Source organism: Monomorium pharaonis, chromosome 11 (genome assembly GCF_013373865.1).
Source record: "Monomorium pharaonis isolate MP-MQ-018 chromosome 11, ASM1337386v2, whole genome shotgun sequence".
Lineage (NCBI taxonomy): Eukaryota > Metazoa > Arthropoda > Insecta > Hymenoptera > Formicidae > Monomorium > Monomorium pharaonis.
The window spans coordinates 2,410,280-2,437,509 of record NC_050477.1 but is presented as its reverse complement, the minus strand read 5'-3'; the positions used below and the strand labels follow the sequence as shown (position 1 = coordinate 2,437,509).

At 36.1% G+C, this 27,230-nt stretch overlaps 3 protein-coding genes across 7 annotated transcripts; all 3 read right to left on the bottom strand.

The window, feature by feature from the left end:
* Positions 1-221: 221 nt before the first annotated feature.
* Positions 222-2,635, bottom strand: LOC105833832 (odorant receptor 13a). Of its 2 annotated transcripts, XM_012675853.3 has the most exons (9): positions 2,476-2,635; positions 1,940-2,059; positions 1,682-1,799; positions 1,355-1,616; positions 1,166-1,282; positions 998-1,088; positions 724-860; positions 524-656; positions 222-455 (listed from the first exon to the last, which is right to left on the bottom strand). In XM_012675853.3, exons 1-9 carry the CDS (start codon positions 2,617-2,619, stop codon positions 405-407), a joined length of 1,173 nt encoding a protein of 390 aa, XP_012531307.2. In that variant the 5' UTR covers positions 2,620-2,635; the 3' UTR covers positions 222-404. The 2 variants fall into 2 exon arrangements, with proteins under 2 accessions (XP_012531307.2, XP_036149618.1); XM_036293725.1 differs by having other exon boundaries at positions 222-656.
* A 912-nt stretch (positions 2,636-3,547) lies between these two features.
* On the bottom strand, positions 3,548-5,250 carry LOC105833834 (odorant receptor 13a). Its single transcript, XM_036293727.1, has 5 exons — positions 5,086-5,250; positions 4,871-4,961; positions 4,641-4,777; positions 3,708-3,840; positions 3,548-3,632 (listed from the first exon to the last, which is right to left on the bottom strand). The coding sequence occupies exons 1-5, from the start codon at positions 5,226-5,228 to the stop codon at positions 3,579-3,581; spliced, it is 558 nt and encodes a 185-aa protein (XP_036149620.1). The 5' UTR covers positions 5,229-5,250; the 3' UTR covers positions 3,548-3,578.
* Positions 5,251-7,106: 1,856 nt separating this feature from the next.
* On the bottom strand, positions 7,107-26,710 carry LOC105833835 (single-stranded DNA-binding protein 3). 4 transcript variants are annotated; one of them, XM_012675858.3, is made up of 14 exons: positions 26,490-26,710; positions 24,511-24,583; positions 24,351-24,412; positions 24,188-24,272; positions 23,988-24,029; positions 23,669-23,755; positions 21,329-21,436; positions 20,751-20,831; positions 20,498-20,546; positions 19,719-19,748; positions 18,357-18,568; positions 18,091-18,261; positions 17,615-17,815; positions 7,107-11,133 (listed from the first exon to the last, which is right to left on the bottom strand). In XM_012675858.3, the coding sequence occupies exons 1-14, from the start codon at positions 26,543-26,545 to the stop codon at positions 11,029-11,031; spliced, it is 1,362 nt and encodes a 453-aa protein (XP_012531312.1). In that variant the 5' UTR covers positions 26,546-26,710; the 3' UTR covers positions 7,107-11,028. The 4 variants fall into 4 exon arrangements, with proteins under 4 accessions (XP_012531312.1, XP_012531313.1, XP_012531315.1 ...); XM_012675860.3 differs by lacking the exon at positions 7,107-11,133 and adding an exon at positions 15,904-16,139; XM_012675859.3 differs by lacking the exon at positions 19,719-19,748.
* Between the last annotated feature and the right edge of the window lie 520 nt (positions 26,711-27,230).

Genomic DNA, 27,230 nt, shown 5'->3' with positions numbered 1-27,230 from the left:
TCTTTTGCTATTAATTAATGTTCATGCATTATATATTCTAGATCTAAATAAATAAATTGTATTTCATTATTAAAACTTATTATTTTGCGTATTTTATTATTAAAATCTATTATTATAATATAATAAATTATATACATATAAGATTAAAATTTCTATTAACACAACAATTATCATACCTGTTTCTTCATTGTCCTCTCTTTCCATCTCTTATTTTTTGTAACGCGTAATTTTATCCATAAGAAACGATGATATTTAAAATTAAATGTAACAACGATATTTTTAATGTATAGATAATATGTTGCTAATTAATGAGTTAAGTGTAAATATTATTCACTTCAAAATTTTTATTGCTATAACATAATTGTAGTTGCACAAAGATTAAACTATTCGAATTACACCAATGATTACTGGAAGGACGAAAGTACGGTAAAGTATGACACCGAAGACTGTAAAACCTTTAAAATAAGAACACTCGTAAGAGGGATTTCGAAGAAATACATAACGTTTGTAAATAATTTTTTACCGTAGTGAAGCTCTTCAGAGAAAATACGAAAATCTTGCCGGCACTCAAAAAATTCGGTTGCATGCTCCTTTTCATCACGTACAGAAGTAATCTTTGAGATTTCGCAGGTATGTTATACCAGGAAGAGTTATATCTGCAATAATTTTGTGTCTAAGATCGTTAAGTTTTCAATTTTACAATGATTAAAATTGTCATCTTACATCTTCTCGCGAATTCGCACACTATGATCTATCAATCTCTGGCCTTGCAGACAATAGCAAAATAAGTGAGTAGTTTGAGTGCCGACAAATCCCGACATCCTCAATGCTTGCACAACTTCGTCCATTTGCAGGGCAACCTTGAAGACGATAAATACAATATCTTATTCTCCTGCCTTGACATTCATTAAGCAAACGCGAATGATAACGTGACACGGTCCATCTATCTCCAAATGTAAGTATCGTAAGTTGAATTGCAATAAAAATAGACACGTACATACAGCAGGGTAACAGTCAATGTTATGATAACTAGCATCATTTGTACAACGAAAGAAATGCAAAAGATGTCTTCAAGAAGTTCTGCAAATCTGCAGTAAACAAATTGTCTAACATATATCAACAATATTTTTTTTTTTAACGTTCTAACGCTATATTGTATATCTACCGTAAAGCTCGCCAGTGTGCGTACACGGAGACCGCAATTTTCGGGTTGTATACGCTGTGCGAACCATTATTCATCGAATTATTATGACTGTTACGTGATACAGCCTCTAAACGAAATCTGCGAATTTCGCTCCTCTAATTAGTTGTAATAAGAAGGAGTGCAAAAGAAATACGAATTTCTGTTTCTTACCCAGTCACAGCGAAGATGCTGCAGGCGTGCTCGATGTAAGTCAGAAGCAGGCAGTCGTGCGCGAGTACCGCTGGTACAAGTATCGCCAGGCTCACACCAATATGAAGAAAAATATGATAGAAATATTTTTCGCTATCCACGAAGTAGTAGGACTCATAGGGCATAATTATGGGTCGAGATTTGTTGAGGGGTAACACGACGTCCAATACTTTAGGTATAAGACTAATTGATACATAAAGAACGCTAACTGCGGAAACACATGCTGCAACAAATCGAAATAGTTGTCCGTTGTCCGTTTAAATAAAAATAATTTCGATTTATCCTTACTGGTATATGTCAAAGAAATCAGCCTTGCATTTGCGCCATGCTTTTTCATAATTTCATACTCTTCTGCATCTTCCAGATTTTTCCAATCGTTAAACAGATGTTCAGTGAGTCTTTTGATCTAGAAATATATACCAGGAAACAAAATGATAAAATTATCAGATAATCTACTAGATAGAGGATCGAAAAAAACCGCGCAAAAAATAATTGGAATAATTATTTTTTAATCAGTGTATAATATAAAATTTAATATTGATTTACTTTGTTATTGTTAATCTGGCACGTATATAACTTCACTAAAATTATAAATATTAACATTAACGCCGGTGTGACTAACATAATGCATCGCATGTCTCCATCGCATTGAATTATTTTGTTCACCTGGAAATATAATCATTAAAATTTCAGACAATTTTTAGACAAGTCCATAATTTGAGTTAAATTTTAAGTTAAAATATAATTATATTTTAATGTAATTAATATTATTATGAGTTATCATTACATTAATTATGATGATATACTTGTGTTTTTATATTTACGTGCATTTTAAATAAATTTTATGAAATTATAAATGGGATTCTATCCTAAATTTTTTTCATTATATATTGTAGGACAAATGTAAACTGTTTTGCTTTACACACACACATACACACACACACACACATACATACATACACACGCGGGCGCGGGAGACGCATATCGTATCTTGACAAAAATTTTTATATACATTATTAACCATTAAATTTAGAAACATCGCGAGAGCGTGATGAAAATGTTACGATAAACTTTTCTAGAACCTGTGGAATGATCACCGAAATAGCGGTCACAGTCAATAAGCTCAGTAGAAACAACCTCGTTCTTTCTTCTTGATAAGGCCATTGACCAATGATTGTTAACATGCCCTTTGTAAATCTGTAATAATAATTTTGCTCAGATTCCATAATTTTCAAAGCGATGTTTCGACCTCGACGGCACGAAGTAGACTAAATTTCTCGTCTCCTTTTTACTACAAGAGATGAATTAATATTTAAGCAGTTGTAATAGAGGGCAGAAAAATAATAAGTCGGGGAAACCTTTGATGTAATAATTTCGTGTGTTATACCACAAAAAAAGTGGATGCGAACGAAGGCCTGTCGATGAATGAGATGATTTTCTTTTATGTAAAGCATATCTGTCAGTATATTCCGAGAAAATAAGGAGAGTTCCTGAGTGATACCGTACATCTGTTTACTTAGCTGTAAGATAAACGCTATCCTGTCTGTCATGTTTCTTGTATATCGTTGCGCGTAGTTGTATCATTCAATTTATATTACGGCAATGTTCAATATCACTAACGATCGTCTCCGATGTGCAATACTCATACTCCAACCTCTTGTAAAAATAATCAACAGGATGGTTCTCTTTTGTAATTTTTTTCCTGTATTTCGTGTTTTTCTCTAGAAATAAAAATATAATAGAAATACAATAGAAATCTAGCAGTTAAATCTATGGAGCTGAATAATTCCGATCGGAATTCATTCCGAGCAGTTCTATAACACGTGTCCAGATTGCCGAAATAAAAACTGGCGATAATTAGACAATGTTCGTACAACAAAAGATATGATGAGTATACTCGAGAAGTTTCGCAAATCTGTGACAAACAAAATATAAAGTAAACAAAAATAGATTTTTAGTATGAATTATGAATTTTCAATATATATGCATCATTCCTGAGAGAAAGTAGAAGGAAAAGTTTCTTAGTTCCTTAACAGTTTCTTGGTTAATAAAATTTCATTGATTTTAATTAAATAATAGCAAATATATATATTTTTATTTGATACACAATTTGTAATATTATACTTATTCAAAACATTCTTTTTATAGATATTTTACTGCTGCCTTACTCGTCGATTATCGATCATTACACATCAAAGGATGATAATAATGTAAAGTATGACATCGAGCTTTGCACGACCTAAATGAAAACGGTTAAAAATTTTATGTATCTTTTCGATCTTTTAATATTATAATATCTGTAATATTGTTTTACCATTGTAAAATTTTCTAAAGAAAACACATATATTTTGCCAGCGGTCAATGCACTAGCTTCGATGCCTTTTCTCATCACAAAGAGAAGCAGCCTTTGTTCCTTCACGGGTATTTTATACCACAAACTATGATATCTATAATATTACCATTATACGTACAAAAAATATACATAATAACTCATACAGCAAAATATATCTGAGATATAATCAGATATCTCTATGCTTACAATTTTTATTCAATTTTAAGATATCTTATTGTCAAATAATCATAGAATTCTGTAGAACATTATTATTTTATATCACGTATTGTCTGTAAAAAATATCTCTGGAACTTTTCCATATAATATGATCGGTATCACAGTTAAACTTTTTTTTTATTTAAGTTTGCTTTATATTAACATATTTTAAAATATATTTTATAATCAATAAGATAATTTATATTACATATCTAAAGATAAACTTTAAACTATTTTGAATATGAGAAATAAAGATCTGATTAAAATCAAATATCACATTTGAGATAAAATTATCATGACTTTTTAGTATCTTGGAGATATCTCAGAAACATTCTTAAAATATTTCGACAGTGCTATGTAACAGATATTCTGACATATAGACATCTTCAAGATATCTCTGTAATATATTTTGATGTGTAGGAAATATGAGTTTACTCTGCCCTTATAAAAATGTAATACTAAGCAGTATTAAATTGGCCAGTAATTAATATTTATTTTAAGCATTAAAATCACTGCTGTTAGTACATTTAATATTCAAAATAAGTAATAATTATTGGCTAATTAAATACTGCTCAGTATTATATTTTTACAAGGATGGTTGTAAGAAATAATTAAATTCATATAACTTCATAGAAAACTTTTTAAATCAATATTTTCTTTCTTAATCTAATTTATTGCTAATTTAATACTGTTTCTTACATGTTATCGCAAGTTTCAAGACTATGATTTATCAATTTTTGTCCCTGGAAGCTAAAGCAGAACAGATGAAACAATTGAGCCATAAAGAAGACGAAGTATCGCATCGCTTCCGCTAAATCATGCAGATGCGTCGAAATCTTAAATGCAAGGAAGGTAAAATACTATTTTAGTTCTGCGTTATGTATGTACACAAAATTCTTATATTTATCGATTTTTTGTAAAGAACTCACTTGTACCAAAGTAATACTCAAGCAGCCTGTAACTAGAAGAAGTTGCACAGCAAACGATATTGAGAAGGTATCTTCGAGAAGTTTAACGTATCTATTAAATATAATACTGATGACGATTAAATGCATAAAGATCAGACAAAAGTATCACTTATCAAATCACTCTAATTAGCTTTGAGATTAGTGAAAAAAATGCTACGATATTATAACACACTCACTGCAAAGCCTTTCGGTGAGCGTGAATCGAAATCACAATTTTTTTGTGATAATTCGGACAATCGAGTGTACTTTTTTTCATATTACTATGTTCACATGACACATTCTCAAATCTATATCTGGAAGTTTTTATGCAACATAACATTGTTTTTAAAAATTAATTTCTGTCTCTTCCAAGTGAACGTAAGCGAGCTAAAACTATTATTACGTTATATTTATTCTTCTCGGTAGAATTTTAATTCTATAGCTATACTTATTTTCTTCTAACTATAAGAAATGTAATCTCGCTTTCGATGCAAAATAATTATTACCTAACAATGGCGAAAAGGCCGCAGATATGTTCAATATAAGTAAAAAACATGCAGTCGTGCGCGATTAACCCAGTTACACACGCAACGGCGCCAATTATCATATGGAGAAATATATAGTAGAAATATCGATTTTCGTCAACAAAATAGTACGCCGGATACGGTAGCATTACAGGACGAGAAATATTTAAAGGAAATATGACATCCAAAATGCGTGGCACGAGAGAAGTTGTTGTAAACGAAACAGTAGATATATAAACGTACGCTACAATGAGATTAGAATTCATCAAAAATGGTCAAAAATTCTGCAAGAAATGTCTCTTAGGCCGGTATTCATAGTCGGGTCTTATATTCAAGATCATCTTAAGTATTACTGTCTTAAGATGCCACCAACCAATCACAGAGTCGTATTAGCATCTTAAGACATTGCTTGAAACAATCTTAAATAAGATTTGACTATAAATACCGGCTTTAGTTTTTTAAATAAAAATTCTGCCATTAAAACCATTTCATAATTCCTTTTCTTCTTATAACTGTTTATTTTCTCCTCAAAACCTTTGCCTTCTAATTTATATTTCTTTCTCTGTGTAAAGAAAACAAATTTCTTTGATTTGCAGCTAAAGTTAAGAAATTACTTACAACTATATATCAACGCGTACCATCTGCCATTTTCGGCATACTTTCTCATAATATCGCGTTCCTTTTCAGTTTCAAGCATATCCCAGTCTACGAATAAACTATCTGTGAGTTGTTTAATCTAAAAACATTATCGATAAATTCAACAGTTTGGATGCAATAATTTTAAACGATTACAAGATTTCGCAAGAAAGTTATTCGTAAAGTTCAAAATTAGAGTGCCAATATCATTCGTATCTCAAGAACGTACTTTACGGCTGTTAAACCGATATGCAAAAATTTTCACTGGAACGATCGCTGCTAACAAGTGTGGAGGTAAAGTTTCGAAGATACACTGCATGTTATTGCATGTGAAAAAATTCGCCACCTGAAAAATGTGGCTGCATTTATATATAATATTAATTAAAAATAAATTGTTCACTCAGTGTCCTTTTTAAATAAACATTATTAATTCCATTTTTCCGTAAAAAAAAAACGTAAAGGGACTTTAACGATACCTGTGGAATGAGTACATTGGCGTCGAAAATCAGTATAAGAATGAAGAAAAACAAACTCTCTTTTGGTTTCTGGTAAGGCCACTGACCGACCAAGATCAGATACTTTTTACTGATATCGTAATAATGGTCCCTGCTAGACTCCATTTTTGATGAAAAACAGTCTTCTTGACATTAGAATGTCTGAATCCGAGGCTTCTCGCCGCGGAAGGTGTTTTTTTCCCGTAGTGTCGGTTATAAATAAATTAATATTTCAGATACTGCTTCTTCCACTACCCGAGGGTACGATCATTGCATGCGATCACATGGATGATCGTTTCTGTATGCGACAGGCCCTTACGATAAGTATAGGTTTCGTAATAATACAATGCGAGTATTAATAATAGCGCAAATGCAGCAGAACATAAAAAAGGATATATTTTTAATGAAAACTTGTACTTAAATATTTTCTCCACGTATATTGCTGCGTCACAGTTTCACTTACCTGCGAATCTTCAAGAGAAACATCGATCCCTGCTGCTGACTCGTCATTTGAATTAATTGTCCGTCGCGCGAGATTGGGAGCACGCAAAACACAAGGCTTGGTAGGATATACAGATGACATTTATTTAATTACTTTATTATTTATGCTACTGAATGCTATACTCGTAGTAGGTATTTCTATAATTATGTCAATAAATCATGCGTGAATCCGTAGAATGCGTGAGGTCTGCTGCGCAAGTTTTACAGCCCGTGTGTGTGAACGCATGTGTATAATGGTTACGCGTGTGTAAATTAATTACAAGGGGAGAAGGGAGGCCGGATGCGAGGGGTGGATGGGAGGGTGGACGCTACTCCAAATGAGGACGCGCTCCTCATCGAGTAAGTCGCCCCTCTCGACGAATCGTCGACCACGCGTCGATCAAGCTCCTGCCCGCTCCGATTTCTCCGGCTCCGGATTCGCGAAGAAACTGTGCGCGACTCGATTTATAATACCTAAGTTTCTTTCTTTTCATTATGCCCTTCGTGGTCGCAATCGATATCGGATCGGTCCCTCTCGATCGCGAATGCATAAACTAATAAACGCGGGCTCAATCACTATCTCGAATTCCGCTTTCAACTCTCTCACTGGTGGCTGGGCGCTTCTTAATTTTCAGTCACTCCCACGGGAGAAAATCGTCGCAAAAGACAAAGAAACCACGCCGCGTCTGTTTGTTGTGACCTAATAATTCACTCTTGCTTGAACTAGTGAAAGAGTTAAACGCGATTTTCCTCAAGGTAGATTTTTTTCTTTTTACACTCACCCACTCACACGCGTCGCTGTCGAAATATTCTTAAATAAGGAATACAAGAGGCACGAGATAATATGATCGAGTCCGAATACATACATTTAAGAACTTAGCAATATACATATACAAGGACGTATGTAACATAAGGCGCAACTCCCGTCTAGGGATTGCGATGAACCATTGCCACTATTTTATTCGACTTGGATCAAAAGTAACTCGACAATAAAATTATCAATATTCTCCTCCATCGCGATACATATCGATTGATTATTTAGATCTATTCTTATTAGCTGCCACTCTTATCACGCTTTTTGCACTTAAAACGAAGCAACTATATGTTTACGCTTTGGAAAGAGAAAAAAGGAAGAAGAAAAGCGCGACAAGGTGCATCTAGAAAGAACAGACTAAATAAATTAAGCGCGCAGAGAAAAGATTCGCAAAAAGAATTTCTTATGGAACTCACATATTCTATTCTTTATACAAAATATCGTGTAAGACATCCTGAATTTAACGCTAGAGAGAGAGCGATCGAGATTATTTCTTTTTCTTCTCTTATCTTTTCCGAAAATAAGAAAAAATATTAATCAGTTTTGTGTTAAATTAATCTATAATTTATCGAGGAACTACTCAGTGCGTTTTGATTTTAGAAAAGAAACGAATCTTAACAATCGTATATAATTGATTGTTGGTACAACAGTAAAATTCGACGATTTTCAGTGTTTCTGATATCTAAATCAATAGGACGTCATCAAAACAAAAACGAGTATTAAGTGAGAAACGCATCGTATATAAAATCTAATAGCAATGTCTCGCATACAATTTTAACTCGTACATATTCTCATGTACGAGTTAAAATTATATATAAAAGTGTCGCGCTCAACGTAGTAATTAAAATTGTTACAACGGAGGTTTCAATTATTTATGACCAGTCACAAAGCACAATGGCTCAGACGTGAAATCATTCTTCTAGCATATTTTCGTTAATTTAGTCATTAGATACGCGTGTTGCTCACTACATACTCGACGACTTAAGGGTCAGGCTGCCTCTATGCATCAATATTATTCAACATGAATTATTGCGCAATAATATCGTGCAAGAAGACTTTGCTTAAATAAATCGAAATTGCACTACTCGCGTGAAAGAATATCACAATAATATAATTAATAATTAGAAAATAATCTATGTCGATACATAAATCATCTTTCATCTTTTACTATCCATCAGAATAAAGATTAAACATAATAGACTGAAATTGAAATATACATTATATAAGTCACGATTAATCGCAGTGTATTAAACTTTTTTCAGGGGTATAAAGAAATTCGTGGAGAATGTCATGAAATATACATTATATAAGTCACAATTAATCGCAGTGTATTAATCTTTCTTCAGGGGTGTAAAGAAATTCGTAGAGAATGTCAATTTCCACGAATATCCAAGTACAATTTCATATTTAAAAAAAAAAAAAAAAAACGGAATTATATAAAAGTTAAACTACGCAATAGAATGAAACGGTACTGTGAAACGTCACCGACCGCCATTGATCATCGCGAAATGCAATCGTGGAAAAGTATAGATCCTAACAAAATACTCTACAACTGGCTATACAGGTAGATTGAGCACCCCTTCCTTCAACTTTAGTATAAGTTCTTACACGAATTGTTCCGGTGAGATAATCGCATACTTATTGTACAATAGAAATAAATTTGGTCCTCGATCGTGACAAAATACCAAGGATTTTCCACATTTGGGCGACGCAGCTTTCATCCTCGCGGTCGTAAATGTTCTATCGCGCAATTGTTAGCGCCTTTACGTATCCGTGACTATACAACATCCTTTTCTTTTTGTTTTTTTCTTTTTTTCCGGTCGATTAATTCCTCTTGTGATCCATGTTATGCGCAATTGCCGTTATCGAGTTTTTTGTCCTTGGGTTCTACGACTTGAACCACTTTGCACAATCTCCATCGATGTGGCGGGAATGATGTTAACTGTCGAAGATCGTTCTCTGTAGTACAGTGGAAGATAGAGGTAAATCCTCGAATTATCCAATTTCAATTACAATTTTTCGTAGTTTTATTGACTACCAGACTGATGTCTGACACTTTCCAGTAAATCATAATCGATTCCAATTATAGAGTTCATAGTTCACTTGGATGATCAAATCCAATGAATAAACCAATTCAGATGGATCGGCTGATTCAATGATTGTACGAATTTGGTTGTATAATAAGAATCTCAATTGAGATTTGTTGCACGAAACGCATGCGATGATTGCGATCAAAAACATCATTTAGAAAATTTCGCGAGCTTATCCTGGAAACAATCGTGATCCTGATCCGTAAAAATTTCAGAAGTTTAACCTTTACGCTAATATAATATTATCACACACACGCACACTTTCTTTCTCTCTTTCTCTCTCTCTCTCTCTTTTCGTCATGTACTAAGTAAGATACTGGAACAACGCTCACAGTCGCAGCCTAAGGGTAGACTTACGCTAAGCGAACGAATAACGAATGTAGAGTAAAAGCGAATTTCAGCTTTCAGTCAGTTTTCTGTTGAAGTTCAAGAAACATCTCGTAGAAAATGTAAAAAAAAAAGGAAAAATTCGTATTATTTCATTTGGTTCGACTGGTGAGAAACCAAATCATAAGAAGCAATCTTGAACGCGTTATTCGTTCGTTCAGATTGGCGTGTCCACCCCAAGGATAACAACACTATCAATGTTCGATACTGTACAACATCGCTCTGCGCGAAAATGTCGGCCGACGAGTCGCGCGAAATCGATGCTCTCTTTCTCTCTCTCTGTCTCGAAGGTTTATCTCTCTCTTTTTCTCCTCCCGTCCTGACGACATCGTGGTCCTCCTTGCAGCAGCGCGCGACAAAAAGGATGGGTCGCCAATGCGCACGGGAGAGGATCTCTCTCTCTCTCTCTTGCGCCCTTCCTCACGGAGATCGATCTACGTCGTTCGACGGCTCGGAAAGAAGAAAAGAGAGGAAGATCTTATATATGTAAGGTTGCAGGAAAGGTTTTATCTGAGAGAGAGGAATGAATAAAGGAGGGGAAACGTACTAAGGGATAGTGATCCTACGGCGGTGGATCGGGAAGAAGATGGAGAAAAGAAGAGGGTACAGGGAAAAAGAATGGAAAGTTCTCGGACTAAGGATAGAGAGGAAATCAAAATTGCGTTTATCTCTTATATTGTTAATTTGGTCTCGGGATCCAACGACTCGTGAAGAGTTATTGTATGAAATAATCGGGATGGTCTGAGTCCTTCTCAAACCTCTTCGCCTCCTCCTGCATGCTCTCCTTGATCTTCAGGATGGCCGCCGACTCGGTCTGATCCTGCGAATCAACCAACACCAGGCCGGTTACACGTAAACGATCAGGCAAGCCCATCAACCTTGCCCAAGTTTTGCCGCGCGCAGCGTCTTTCACCAGCGAGATTCGCGGGACTCTCGGTAATCGCGCGTCGGAATTTTTCGGTAAAGGAGATAAAGGTCCAGTTTTCGTAGCAGGAGCTGGAAATGTCCAGCTCCAGATATTTTCCCTCTCATTGTCGCGCGGACAAAGAAACGCGTATACCAAGAATTCGCCCACAATAATTTCTTCTCAGATAACGCGAATGCAAGAGCGGAAACGTATCCTCGCGGGTGCCCACGACGGCGGACGAAACCGAGGAGTCCCGCGAAACAAGAGTCCGTCTTCACCCCTCGTGTGCGAAAACGCTGGCCGGTGAATAAAAACGCTTTTAAAAGCGCAACGTGATGGCGGTGCGTCGTGAAGGGGCTGGGCTCGTGAAAACGAAAAACTCCGTAGAACAGGAGGACATTGAGGAAGGTGTGTCGGTCTCGTTGTCGGGAAAACCGGAAGAAAAGTTGAGGCTTGAGGTATTGCTTTGCTTAAGGGTGCTCTGACCCACAACACATGGACGTTATGTAAGATAGTGAAGCCCGTGTCGAGCCGAACATAAGATACAGCAATAAGAATAATAACAATAATAATATTAATGATGATGTGATGATGATAATAATAAAAATAATTAAACACAACGAAAAATTCATTATCGTCGCCTGCCCCCCCACGCACGCACACCTCACCGACTATAAACGACAGATAGTATAGTGAAAAAAAAAGATACTCTAGAGAAACTCGACGTGTCGTCCTTCACACACTTATATTTTTCCCCATCCCTTCTTTTTAGCGGAAGACTCTTCCGCCCCATCGGAATTTTTGTCTCCGCTTATTTTTCGTGTCTCGAAAATCTCGCAATCCATCGATACGCTTTGCGCTAACGCATCCATGTGCTACAGGTCAGTACAGGCTAGTACTATATACAGCTATCTGTTCTGCTCTAGTCCGGTTTTATGTATTTATCATATGCAGTGAATATGAGAAAAAAAGAACACTCTAGGAAACGTTCAAACGAGAGTGCAACATCGATCATGACAATGTGTTCCACAGCCGCCAGCGATAGTGGTGCACAACGTCCGACTTAGCAGTGATTAGTGTCAAAGGTTCAGCGATCTCGGCATGAAATCAGCGATTTACGTTAAAGATGGACACTGATCATGCTAATCGAACGGATGGTACAAACAAAGCGACAAGTGAAACACAAGTGATGTGTGTTGTGTGATTAGCACAAGTGCAAATACACGGAGACGGATAGTTATATATAAATACGATGATAGCCAGCACCCCTCGGATTGAAAAATCGTAAATAAAAAAGAAAAACGCAATAATCTCAGTGTAACAGGATTACATTTATTGTCTCGATCTCGCCTGGCTTATAGGCATTATATTAAGTATGTTATCATTCAGCGAATACGTTCGACTTACAACGAGGAGTAATATCAAGTAAGTTGGCATTAAGGGTACCAAACCGCGGCCCGTCCGTACCGCGAGTCTCTACCTATCGAGGATGAACGAGGAAACAACGTCACGCCAGAGCAGATCGACGTTGCTTCCGCTCGTGGAAATCAGTGTCAACAATACCGACAATTTTTACGATTTTCGACGAGTCGCGTTCGAGCTTCGTACCCTCAATGCATCGCTTTGCCGAGTTTATCCTTCACTTATTGACTCGTGTGTATTGTACGTCCTCGCATTAAAAAGAAAAGATTATGCGACTCCACGAGCGCGCGTTTACTTTCTTTTCTCCGTTTGACGTGTGGGCCATAACGGCAAGACGGCAAGTAGTGCGTTCTGCGAGACTATCCTGCAATATCTCCACGTGACAAGCGGCAAACAATTTTAATCGAAGTCACAACTGACTTTAATTACAAAACAAACCCTCCACCAATGTCGGTCCGCGGGTCACGATCAAATGATTAATATCTCGTGAATTCTATTTCCGCCATATTCGTCATGTCATTTAATACCATGTGCCGTGTACTCACGTACAATATAAATAAATATGGTGTAAGGCAAAACACCTTGTTTTCGTAATAATAAATCTGTTAAGCCACGATCCCAAACCGAAAAGCGTTAAGGAACGCTTAGGCGTTCGCAGCGAGATAGCTTTTGTAAAAAAAGCAGCTTTCACAACGAGACATTTAAAAAATCTTGCAACGTCTTGCCGTTTGGTCCCAGAGCATGCACTTGCGCATACGCACATTCACTCTTCTCTCTCTCTCTCTCTGCCTCACACACACACACACACACACACACACACACACACACACACACACACACACACACACACACACACACACACGCACGCACGCACGCACGCACGCACGCACGCACGCACGCACGCGCACGCACACACACACACACACACACACACACACACACCCTGTCATTTGCATTCTCTCCGTGTATTTTTTTTACATATAATTCCATCGATGTCTCGGCACTATAAGTTAAATTTAAACATAACTAATAGCAGCACAGTATAGTCCAGTACTGACCTATAATCAATGCGGACGGATGGATTCCGGGAAATCTCTCGCTTCTCACCCTCATCGCATTTTTATCTTCCGTTTTTCTCTATCTATACTCGCTCTCTAAGGTTCAGTACTCGCATGTCTACATATTTTATATTCGTACAAAAATATTAACGTTTGCATATAATATATACATATATATTATATATATATAGATTCTATATAATATGTATATATATAATATATATTTTCTTATATATTTCGTTCCTTCTCAAGTAGGTTTAAACTATCTGTAGTAAACCGTTCACCTCGCAATAACCGTAATCGTAATCTCGAACTGCTGAACTACCGTTCGCTAAGAGATCCATTTCTAACCGTTATACAATGTTAATCGGTTACCAGTGTCAAGGGTGAAAGCGATTAATTTACATGAATCGTTGTTACTCGAGTCGCATCGAACCTCAACGATTAGAAAGTACGTAGACTAAAAATTCTGCCTTCAAAAGAGATTCCACCTTTCGTCCTACAAGCAGTGACGCTAAAAATTGAGCAAGTGACGAGCTTTACATTTACTTTGCACGAGAGAATTGACGGCAAAACTAAGCACTAGCGAATCACGAAACGCGCGTTGACTGAGTCCGCATGAATTTAAATAGGAACGACTCTTAATTAGAGAATTTAAGTATGTTACCGCACGGGCAATATTCCTGAATCTTTAAGAGAGCTATTAGAATGCGTCACAACGCGACTCCGCTATGGATTTATTTGTTCAAAAAATTTAAACAAATAGATTTAGAACACCACGATTTAAAAAGTACGAATTGGCTATCGGAGATTCTACAACAACCTCCCTCGTAAAAATCACTGTTAATCCGTTGTAATCGTTTCTATATTTGTGTCGATTTCGCTTTGCGAGCAAGAAACGGTAATCCGCATGTATCTCGTGACTGAAACGTACGTACAATATATAATATCAATTTCCAATGCTAAAGACGGCTGTAAGAAGGACAGAACGTCTGCTCTCAGTATTGAGAACAGACTGTGAGCAAATAATTGGAGGAATCCGGTCCGAGTTTGCCTAAACTGAATTCACCTTGTTACAGAGTCTCATGATCGTTATTGCAAGATGTGCGAAAGTTGAGACTGCTAGAAATTCACGGGTGTAATAAGAGACCGCGCGGGATACCTCCCTCTCAGAAGAGGAATCCTCATCTGCTGTAAAATCGTTTATAGTTTGCACCGCTAACTTTATAATGTAATTAAAAACAGGTCAAACTTCAGTACAACTCAGAGTAGTGCATTCGAGAAAAACGAGATTAAAAAGAAATAAAGAGTATAAAATAATTATGCGATCAGTAATCACAGTAGCAAACAGTTATATACGTATATCCTATCGTGTTTGTGTGTATGAGTATGTATATATGTGTATATACGTGTTTTATGTAACAATCTTCACGTGATTTTTTCAGGCACCTTTACTTACGACTTATATATAATTGTCAAATAAATATAAATAATAGAAAATAATCTGACAAATCTTACGTAAATATCAACTAACTTTCGTAGTAAAATATAGGTATAATCCAGGGACTGAAATTTAAAATAATTTTACCAATAATTATTCCATGTATACACTTATTCTTTACAAATCTTATAAAATGATAAATATTTTTAAGTATATCATTTTATGTCAAAAATTTACAACCAAAACAGCGAATTTTTGCGTTATAAAAGACAAAAGTATCAATTTAATATTTAAATAATAACATTTTAAATAATAGTAATAATATCGTTATAATACCAAAAAAGTTATGTATAACAATATTATTTTTATACTAATTAATTCTTATATTTTATTATATAATGTATATTTTACATATTTCAATTTCAATCACATAATTCAAATATCAATCATAATTAAAATATATAATTAAAATAGCAAAATACGTGAAATTTTTAATATTGTTTTCAATCCCTGGTTTAATCATAATAAAATAAAAAAAATAATTATGAATATACCTAATCTTGCAACCTTTTGAGTATTTAGAGAAAGCATATACATAACTTATTCCGATACACGGTTAGGCGTACGCGTAAGAATAATCGTTGTTCAAGTATCTGCGCCATTTAGAGACAGTAGTTCAATTAATGAGCGCTTAAGTGCTAATTCTAATCGAGCAGAAGCAATCGATAATGACCGCATCTTACGCTACACGAGTATTATTACTTTTCTTTTTTTTTCGCTCTGGCTTGCTACGAGCTTGAACCATCTGGTGAAACTATATGTGCCGGACTATAGCGAAACTAGCCGGAACACACCATGGAACACGTGAATACGCAGCGAATCCGCGTACGATGTTTTTCCGCATTACATGTATATAACCGGCACACCACGTCTAGCGGAGTCTACGGCATCTACGAATCTCGGGGCTGGCTCCAAGGCGACTTGATTTTTTAAAAAAACTGTCGAGAATACAGAGAAGGTGCACGTACGTGATTACTGATAACTCTTTTCGCAAGACTCGCAAGGAACGTCTGCGATGCCGTCACTTTTAGGATTATGATAAAACTTTACGAATTATAACAAGATAATTGAAGATTAAAAATGTATCTTTATTACTTAGAGAAACCTTCGTTAAAAAAATAAAATCACATAATAAAAGTAATATAAAAAATTTTTTTTAATTAAAATATATATATATATAGAAAATCAAATTAAATTAAAATAGCACTAAAAATTACATGTATAAAATTTGATATATAATATATATACATACATACACATACATATATACATACATAAACACTATCTAAATAATTTATTTAAAAAATGTTTAAATAAATAACAAATATTATTTTAGACATAGACACCAAGCTTATTCCAGTTTTATGTAAATGTAAATTTAAAAAAAACCCTTGTCGATTATTTTCAATTATCAGTCAAATCGTCAAAGTTTCAATAAAATTAAAGACGAAAGCATCGTGACTGTTCCTTGTCATATCCTATTGATATTCTCATATATCATATATAAGATTAACATGTTCGCGTTTGAATCAAAAGTCGATTACTTTATCGTACAAAAGTAATTTGATATTTCACCTTATAAAGCACGCAGAAAGAATTTGGGATATATTTATATAAGTATAAATATAAATATGAATATATACATATTATTTTTCATAAAATCAATATAAGTAGCAAAATTCAAAAACAAAATTTTTCTGTGTAACTTATGTGTGTAATTAAAGATAATATTATGTTAAACGGGAATACGTATGTGTGTGCGTTTTACACAATAATATAATTTTTAAGGATAATTTGATGATTATTCGAATCTATAAATAAAATGTTGCAATTATTAAAATTATATTGATATTGATCAATATTAAACATCTCTCTTTCTGCCCGCTTTATAAATGTATCGTTAGACGTATTGTTAGTGTGATAGTAGTTAGACAATTTCAGCGAATACAGTTATGACAAATATTAGACCAATGACGCTGATTAAATTTACCAAAATACCATGTAACGCGTGATTAAACAAAACACCTTCCGAAAAACTTATAGGGACAAATGATACTCTGTAGAAAGCATTAACAAGCCTGTTGGAGCGAGGCTGAGGATAAATCCCTTTAACGAGACTGAACCCATATTATTTTAGCAAAATACGTGAATATCCGCCGTATTGATAGAAGCGCTTGTGGCTGTTAATTGAGATGATTAGAAGGGCTATAAGTTGTAACATGGATCCGTATGTCACAAAAGTGTAGTAATAATTAAAAAAGATAATAATTAAAATAAATTTTTAAAAGCTTAATTATTAATATATAAAGGCGATAAATAAGAGATTTCCCGGGTAAAACAATGACATACAAATCCACGACAACACGTCGAGTAACCATTAGAAAGAGTTGTTAAACAACCTGTGCATACTTACATTCTCTCCAGGAGCTCCGAATCCACCTAGATTATAATCACCCATTCCGCTGCCGCTATCTTCCCGTGGTGTTCCAGGACCACCATTCGCTGGACTGTTTTTCATTCCATCGAGACCGTCACCGTTTAGAACCGGACCCATTGTATTAGGACCCATAGGACCCATTGGACCGCCTTCAGGTCCACCGCTCATTGGAAAATCCTAAAATGTGTGTATGCATGATGCATTTGTGTGTGTGTGTGTGTGTGTGTGTGTGTTGTGTGTACACATACATGTCCAACATATTTACGTATAAAGAGATCGTGTGTGTGTGTGTGTGTGTGTGTGTGTGTGTGTGTGTGTGTGTGTGTGTGTGTGTGTGTGTGTGTGTGTGCGCGCGCGCGTGTGTGCGTGTGTGAGATCTCGTTTATACGTAAATATGTTGGACATTAATCATTTATCGATTTATCTAATCATTATTATATTTTATCACTTACACCCGGCATATTTCCGCCAGGTACAGGCTTCATCATGGTATACATGTTTTCTCCTCCGCTATTGCTACTATCCTGTGGGCTAGGCATAATAGGTGTCCCAGGTCCTGGTGGCCCTGTTGATCCAGGCGGTCCTCCGTAATTGCCCGGCGATGAAGACGAATAATTCATTGGCTGCACCATAAATAGACGTCAGGTATTTATATTCGTTAAAATAGAATTAAATATTAAAAATGAATCTAGAAATAAAAATTAATATCTGTTCATACCGTAGATGTGTTAGGTTGCCATTGTTGTCTACCACCCGGAGCAGCCATACTCATTGGTGGCATTCCAGGACCTCCTGGTCCTCCTGGACCCAAAGTACTATTGGGCGGTGGACCTCTCATGCCTGGACCATAACTTCCAGGGCCCATCGGTCCCATTCCTGGTCCTCGTGGAGGATTCATTCTCGGATTCATTGGATTCATTCCCGGTGGGCCTGTGATAGAAAGTAGAATTTGGTAAATTCAATCGTTAAATACAAAACTGTTAACTGCTAGTTTGTTCTAGTACTATGTTAATGCTAACTGCTAATTACGATTTTGTGAACTAAACGATAAAAATCGTGGATTTGTAAAACTCTAAGAATAAAATAATTTGTGTATAAAATTGCGCTCCGTGTGATGTAACATTAAGTGCGGGCTCAAAGTGCCAAAAATCGAGAGTCATGCTTTGCCAAAGTCGAGCTTAAGGTAAAGCCGGTGGATGACATGCTGGTCAAGCAACTGTCACCACACAAATTAACATAGTGAAAAGCTCATGCTAAAGATAGAAACAGCATGGTACTAAATTGCAAATATGTATTTAAATTATATAATCAAATGTGATTTTTATTAACTGTATTATTAAAAATTCTTAAATAAAAGATGTAATTCCAGATAAAAGCGACTTCCTGGTTTATGCGATAGCGTATATTGTGTAACATTCATAAATTGTAATTAAATTTTATTTCGCAAGGACATAATGTAACATGATAATTAATGTTCTAAAATGTCTTTGTTAAACACAAACATGATCAGCCTATCTTTTCCATCTGCATGTAGCATGATCTCAAAAGGCAAAAATTTTTTATGATTATTAGATATATAAGCTTGTTATGATACATTAATACAAATATCATTTTTTGTTAATTTTTGTTAATTTTAAAATATCCACTTTTACAAAAAAAATTGTGCATAAAAAATGATGTATTTACATGTACAATGAATTTAAGTACACATATGTGTATATGAATATTTTTAATTCCAATATTTTACACCATATATATTTGCAAAGATCTTTTTTAAATGTAAACCAAAAATTATAGTTATTCTATATTGTGCCAAACAAATTTCTTGTAAACTATATAAAAATATAAAAAAATTGTTATATATATATATATACACATAACTAAGTGTACACATCTAATATACTTAATTGCGATTGTCATGCTGGATGCTAGTTCGGATGAGCAAATCATTTTGCAAAAGAGCAAAGCCGGGGTGCAATTATCTTTATATGAAAATGAAAATAAAAAAATTAAAGGCAAGGAGGAGAAAAAAAGTTAGGCTTGACTAAGTCATGTGAGTGTGATTTGGGTTGCTTCCTACCTTGCCACCCTACAAATTCTCCAGCTTCGCCTGAGGAACACAAGAGCACACATTAGTACGGCAGGTAGGTAAGATCGGGTTCATGGTGGTAAAGTCTAGTTATTTTGCAGTGGTATAGTAAATAAAATTATTTTTGAATTTAATATACAGCTACTCAACATTTATTAAAAATTATTTAAAAATTATTCTTAAACATTATCATAAATATTGACAGCTATATGTTTAAACTGCATCATACAAATGTATATACAAGTGTATGAGAGCCAAGCCATTTGTCTGTTACATAAAAATTTATAATACTTTTATACTTGAGAATATTCAATGATTTGATTAATACTTTAAGAACAAAATATTTTTCCTGCATTTTTTTCGAATCTGAAAGACAATAGAACATCCTGAAAAAAATACGTATCATATGTATACATAAATTACTTGTAAAAAAAATTATATAAAAGCATATCAAATAAAATATTTAATTATATTTTATCAAATAAAATATATATAGAACCACTTAAATACATATTTACATACTAAGTACACAAGACTGAATATATCTAACAGTAACAATCGAACGCAAACTACACCACTGCTTGTAACTAGACAATTCAAAAACCAATCCACTTCACATCACAGCAATCCAATCCAATTTAAAATATTACTTATTCGTTTATTGCTGTGTGGTTTTTGGTACGCATGCGTCTATGCCATTCTTCTTTCGCAACTCTCGTCAATGCCAGAAAAAAGTAATGTAACACTGGCACATATAAATGATCTCTTACCTTGCCTGGTAGGATCCATACTATTTGGCATCATTGGCTGTCCTGGTGGCTGCGGAAAAAATAACAAAAGTTTATAATTTTGTATATAATTACTTATATGTAGATATTTAAATATATAAATATATAAATATTTAAGAATTGCAATAATGAATAAAGACATAAGCGTATGGAGCACATACATATTACTTGTTTAATTTTCAAATATTAATAGAAATCTATCAAAGAGAGAATTTAACTACATTTTCATACTTACTCCATTAAAGTCATTTCCCATTTGCGGCATACGTACTCCACCAGGTCGTGGACCTGCTGGATATCTAGGACCCATAGGAAACTGCAACAGAAAACATTCATCAAAATAATCATGTAACAAAATTTATTAATCTCAATCATTATTGGAATGTGTAAATCAAGTATCCATAAAGTGTCAATCATGATTACTATACACAGAATTGACTAGATATAGTATAAATATCAGGCAGCCACAATAAGCAATCCGTGAGATGATAAGGCCATAAAATATGCATTTCAAGTTCATCGCAGCACATTAGTTGGTTATATCATTACACAACATTCTTAAGCGCAAACTGCAGATGAGAGATTTATTTATCGTATAATGTAAATATATAATATTCTAAACTATCATATAACTTTTTTGCTTTGAAACCCTGTGTAATTTACTTTTATATAAAATCAAGCTTACATGAAAGAAATAATTATAGCCATTGTAACGATAGCTATGAATATCGGTTATACCATGATATGGTGCGATGACACAGCGGAACAAGTGATTCTTCATGAGTGAGAGTGTATGTGTTGAATGATGCTTACCTGAGTGGACATCATCTGCGAGTGTGGGGGCGGGGGTGGCTGGGGGTGCTGGGGGGATGGCTGTGATGAGGGGTGTGTGGGCGGAGATGGTCGCATTGTCGAGTTGTTCTGCAACAAGCAACGCAAACGACAGACATGTAGCAACACTGCGATCCAGGCAACAGCTAGACTAGAAGGCTTTGGGGATGATTGTGTTAATTCTATGATCGATCTCAGCATCTTAAGTTATCCGAAGAAAAGTTGTAATTAAGAAAATATCGTTCTAATGACATTTCATTGTCTGTCGTTGTGCACCCTCTTTTCATAATTACAACCTGTATTGCTTTTAACATTAAACTGTGGAGACATACAAGAGTATGAAAAAATGCCAATCAATAAAATGTACAGTGTTATAGAAACGTAAAACGACGTAAAACGTCTTTGTTAAAAAGATATGACTCTTAAGTATTAGAGGATACCTATATATAGAGATCTAGAAACAAACTATCGTTCACATATTGTGTAGCACATTATCTTTGTCTAATCTAGTAGGGGACGACTACTTTGACAAGCAATAAATGCATGATTTTTTAAAAATCGTTTTTCCACATATATTCTATTTTTATATTTTTTATATATGTATATAAGTGTATGTATATAAGAAGAAGATAAATAGTTAACACAAATATTATCACTAAGACAATGATTTCAACAAAGGATCGAAAAGTTCTATTTTCGTAATTGCAATCTTTGATAAATGTATGACTGTTAAATCATAAAATTATGGAATTTATATACATATTTACATAGCATGTCTCATTAATTTTAAGATTATAAATGTTTTAAACTTTTTCATAAATTAAATATAATTAATCACGTTATACATAATTAATATCTATAAAATTAACTTTTTAAATAATAAATTTTTTAAATAGTAAAAAAGTCGTAAATCACTTGTGAAAAAAAACTAGACTACATTCTAAGCAGGCTTCCATGTTAGTTGTCCCATACATTCTAAAGAGTATAACTTTGGCTGGCTATGTAATTCAAGAAAGTATTACAGTTTGTATTTTGCAAAAAAGTTTGCATAACGTGAAAGAATTACGTCTGTAGCATTCTCATATACTACTGTAACATCACCAGCACAAAGTAACATACTCCTCAAGATATGATTACTGTATTACAATATTGTGCTCTAAATGTTTTCTAACATCTATATAATCCTGTTCTTCATAGAGTTTCCAGATTTGCTTTATGCGCCAAGAAGATGAAACAGTGAAAATGATACAAGAACGCACATACAAGTATTAGATAGAGAGCAGAGAGAAAGTAAGTACATATATACAGTATAGACAAGCATGACATAAGAACGTCTTTTGAATGTACACTTGCTTCAAAACAAGTTGATCATGACTACAGGTAATAAACATGTGTGTGTATTTATTAATAATATAGGGATATATAAATATGCTTGATTAAGTAATTATATATATCATGAAAAATTGTATGACATATAGGCTGGGTTCGGGGAGACGCTATTAGCGCTAAAAGTATCATTCTATCCTTGTTGCTCAGTGAATGTCGAAAAAAGATAGAGCACGCTCATAGCGCCAAAAGCGTGCTCTCCGAACCCAACCATAATGTCTTGTTTCTCATGATAAACAAAAGAAAAACATTTGTAAAGATCGGTTGTCACTTATTCACACATAACTCATTTAAAAATTGTCTTATTTTTGTCTATTAAATGTACTTTTAAACAATAAGCTAAATATTAACCAAGTATTTATTTGGTATTATATTTCTTTTAAGTTATTTTTAAAATTATTACTAAATTTTGAAATCTATTGCTAAATTTAATTATCATTTTTATTTTAAAATAGTTTAATTGTATTATGCTTTGAATCAAGTGTAATTTTTTAATAAGGACTATACATAACAATAATACACACGACTATGTGTGTGTAACACACACACATACACATATATTTAGTGTAGAAATATACGGATTTTAGATTAATATAAAAAATTATCTTAAATTTAGTTTTAAACGTATCTCCTTTCTAAAATATCTAATAATTTTTTTACAAAACCTATTTGAGAGAAATTATTTTAGAAAAGATGCAAGCATTAAAATAAATTAAACTATGATAAACTATGATATTATAGTGAAATAAATCTTTTAATTCACCGAGTTTATCAAAGTATTATTTTAGCAAATGTATTTTAATAACTGCAATTAAAATATAATTATGTGACGACCGATTTAATTAAAGAATATTTTTCACTTTACGTATTCTGTAAGTAAAGATCAAAACAAATAATATTAAGACATTTTTATGTTACGTTTAAATAAAAACTCACTGAGAAGAAAGCAGGAGGCATGGGACCACCAGGCATTCCATCATTTGGTGGCATTTGACCAATTGGAGATGGGGCTGGTCCAGCATTCTGTAAAAATTGTTTGATTTTAGTCCTTGACAACTTTTGCTCGTTTCTTTGCAAAAGAATTTAAATTTAGTTCTAAGAAAATGTGAAAAGTTTAATTAAAAAAAAATAAATTTATAAAATTACAATAATTTTCTATAACTCTTAACACAAACATGTTAAAATAAAAAGTTTAAATATGTACTTTTAACGACATGGATATTAATATATTTGACCTAAAATTTTTCCAACTTACGTGTGCAATTCCGTTGACGTTGTAAGCACTATTCACAAATCCCTGGTAACAGAACACATGTCATATAAGTAATATACAAATATTACAAACATGGCATCTACTATATAATTTCAATATTAAGACAATTGCTTCGATATTAAGCAGTCAGTAATAATTATACGTAAACTATAAAAGAGTATTACAGCCATTGATATAATTACATAATCATGAAACGCTTTGGCCTCACTGCTGTGTTCACAAGAGTCTCTTCTCTCAGGCGCTGCACAATACAAATCCCAAAAGACGCTGAAAGAAAACATCACGAATTATTTTCACACATCCCAACAGCATTTTTCTTGAATAATGTAAACATGGAATACTTACCACCACCAAGAGTGCAAAAACCCGGGCGGCTCTCCTAGTGTAATATTTTTCTCCCATCGGATCTAGACAGGCGGAACAAATCGATTGTATCTTAAAACCGTAGTTCACGATAATAGAAAAGTGTAAAGGATTCATAAAAACCAGAAAAAAATCATCATACCTCGGACAGGAAAGTTTGTGCTGCTTTTTGTGCTCCTACATGTAACAAGTATTCATATACATAAAGCGCCAATCTGAAAATATAATTAGTCATTAGTTTTTAATAAATTAAAGAGACAATTTCGAACGGCAGAACAAAAAAAAAAACGAATTTGGAGATAGTGCCGCGGAGCGCAAAAGGCGAATTACGCAAACGAGGGAGATCGGTATCCGTCAATGGTTTCTCTCTTTTTTTTTTTTTTTTAGAAAGCCCGTACTTAAGTCGAAGCCGCCTCTCGACAATAACATTTCATCACAAGTCCGTTCGTTAAACGTGAAGTTAAACGCGGACTTTCCCCGCGCAAGGTAGTAAACCGCTAAAGTGCAACAACGCGCGCGCGCACCGAGCGCCGGTGATACAAACATGGCGCAGAAATCGTGGGAGGGAGAGGGGAGGGAGAGAGGGAGAACCGCCGATCGGCGAATCGGAACGGAGCAGCGCGCGTACGCGGCGTACTGACAGCACGCGCGGATCAATCGCCCCTCGCGCGAGAAAGCGGGTTACGCGCGCGAATCCCGGTCCGGACGACCAGGGTCGGGTCTATTTCGTTTTTTCCAGCTTTCACGATTTTTCGGCCACGGCGCTCGGTCATCCGTCTATCCGTCGTCCTCTTCCGCGCTCTTCCGCGGAGTTTCTCTCTCCGATCGATCGATCGAATCACGCAATTCGTGATCCGCGTTGCAATTAGGGCCAGGGATTCGAGGCACCTCTCTCGCAAGTCGGAGTTAATTGCCACTGTTACGGCAATCAGTCGTATCGGCGGTTTATGACCGGCTAATTCCAATTAACGACTTCACCCTCCCCCCTCCTCCGACCCCATTCCGCGTCTGGTCCTTTCATTCAAGTTTCGCGCTCCTCAAACGTAGAGACATTCGGTGCAGGAAGATGCGCGAGAAATCTTGCGAGTTTAAAAGGTCGAACTGCTCGCGCGACAACAACTCGAGATATCGGGATATTTTCGATCGACCGTAGAATTGAAAAAACTCGCCGGGAAATGAAAGAAATCGATACATCGACTTCGCGCGATTCGATTTGGAACAATTTCGAATTGACGCGAGCGACACCGATCGGAGTCGCTCGCCGGTTGTTAATTGTAACCTGACTTTCTCGTCCAGCGCGATTTAACCACCACCCCCCCCCTTCCTGCCGATTTCAATATCGCTCGGCGGCTGTTTCGCGCGATTGATATCCCAATATTCAATCGGGAATCCAAATGATTCTCGCTCGAGCGAGATGGAGACTATAAGGTTTGCAAATTCCCCGCGAATTTTCACCGCGCGAGATTTTCTCCTGGCGATGGCGCGTGTCGACGATCGAGCCTCTCGCACGTCGAGTCTGGGAATCGATCTCGCGGGGAGGAAGGGGAAACGAACAGCGGTGGCAGCGCACGGTGACGGACGGAAAGGGGGAGGGGGGAGGAGAGGAAAAGGGAAACATCATCGCTCGAACGTGCACGTTCGAATGAGAAACGTACAAAGAGGAAAGAAGCGAGAGAGAAGAGAGAAGAAGAGAAACGAACGACGGCTCATCGGCCGTCGGTAGATAAACTGGATTAACCCGACGAACCGGGTTCTCCGGTCGCGATATACGCTCGCGATGCACGCTCCGAGCAAAAAGAACCGGCGACGGCGGAGGGTTGGTGGGGGAGCGCAGAGGAAACGGGTGAAAGAGGGAGGGGAGAGGGAGAGCCCGCGCGGATGAGCGAAGAGCGGGGGGAAAGAGCTCTTTCTCTCTCTCTCTCCCTCTCTCTCTCGCTGGGTGTTCGCGGGGCGCGGGAGGGAGTCAGGAGGATGCCCGAGAAAAATGGAGTTATACCGAACGATCAATGGCCGGTCGGAATTTTCAGGACGGAACGCCAATCATCTTTATTTTTTTCTCCTCGCCTCCCCCCCTCGCTCTCTTTCTCTTTACATTTCTACCTGGCTAGCGGAGATACATACTTTTCTCTTGCCTGAGAATCCGAGGGCACCGACGACCCTTTTCCCTTCGCGTACATGGTCGCCGTGGTGGCCGGTCAATGCTTCAAGCGTAAACACACAAGTGCGCCGCCTGTTCCTTCGGTGCGAGGCCGCCGCGCTGGACGGCCTGGTGAAAAGAACGGGAGATCGGGGACTCTCTCGCGCGCGCGCGCGCGCGCACGCTTACGCGCGTTTTCCCGTGTACGGGAACGGCGGCGGCGGCGGCGGAGGCAACGGCGTCTGTCTCGCTCACCCGAGCGAACGGCGAACGGTAATCGCTCGGCGCGCTTACGTCGCCGACGTGCGACGTCGTGTCAAACGACTCGCGAGGAAGAGATGCACGAACACACACATACACAAACGCACACAGAACACACGCACACACTTGGGCACGCTACTAACGCACGCTCTTTCAGTCTACGTCCGTCTCTTTCTCGTTATCCCTCTGTCTCTGTCTCGCCGCACACAGAAAAGAATTGCCGGAGGTGTTTCCGTTTCTCTCTTTCTCTCTCTCTCTCTCTCTCTCTCTCTTCTTCACTTCACCGTCTTGCTCCGGCTCGCTCACTCGCGCGCCAACAAGAAGATCCTCTCTGTTCCGCTTTCGTCGCGTCACGTCACGAACACGTCGCGTCACAACTAGAGCGAAGTGCCTGCTGCTGCTGCGCGAAGGTGCTGGAGGGACACGGGGCGACGCATCACGTCGTCGTCGTCGTCGTAATCAGC

Excerpts from the sequence above, each read along its gene's own strand:
- LOC105833832 (XM_036293725.1), bottom strand. The coding sequence starts at position 2,619 with ATGGAATCTGAGCAAAATTATTATTACAGATTTACAAAGGGCATGTTA. Across the intron at positions 2,060-2,475 it reads TTTCGGTGATCATTCCACAG|GTGAACAAAATAATTCAATG; the intron begins GTTCTAGAAAAG and ends TTATATTTCCAG. Across the intron at positions 657-723 it reads GTGCGAATTCGCGAGAAGAT|ATATAACTCTTCCTGGTATA; the intron begins GTAAGATGACAA and ends AAATTATTGCAG.
- LOC105833834 (XM_036293727.1), bottom strand. The coding sequence starts at position 5,228 with ATGTTATGTTGCATAAAAACTTCCAGATATAGATTTGAGAATGTGTCA. Across the intron at positions 4,778-4,870 it reads TGAGTATTACTTTGGTACAA|ATTTCGACGCATCTGCATGA; the intron begins GTGAGTTCTTTA and ends CTTGCATTTAAG. Across the intron at positions 3,841-4,640 it reads CTTGAAACTTGCGATAACAT|ATATCATAGTTTGTGGTATA; the intron begins GTAAGAAACAGT and ends GTAATATTATAG.
- LOC105833835 (XM_012675858.3), bottom strand. The coding sequence starts at position 26,545 with ATGTACGCGAAGGGAAAAGGGTCGTCGGTGCCCTCGGATTCTCAGGCA. Across the intron at positions 23,756-23,987 it reads ACGTCAACGGAATTGCACAC|AATGCTGGACCAGCCCCATC; the intron begins GTAAGTTGGAAA and ends CAATTTTTACAG. Across the intron at positions 11,134-17,614 it reads TCGGAGCTCCTGGAGAGAAT|GATCAGACCGAGTCGGCGGC; the intron begins GTAAGTATGCAC and ends GTTGATTCGCAG.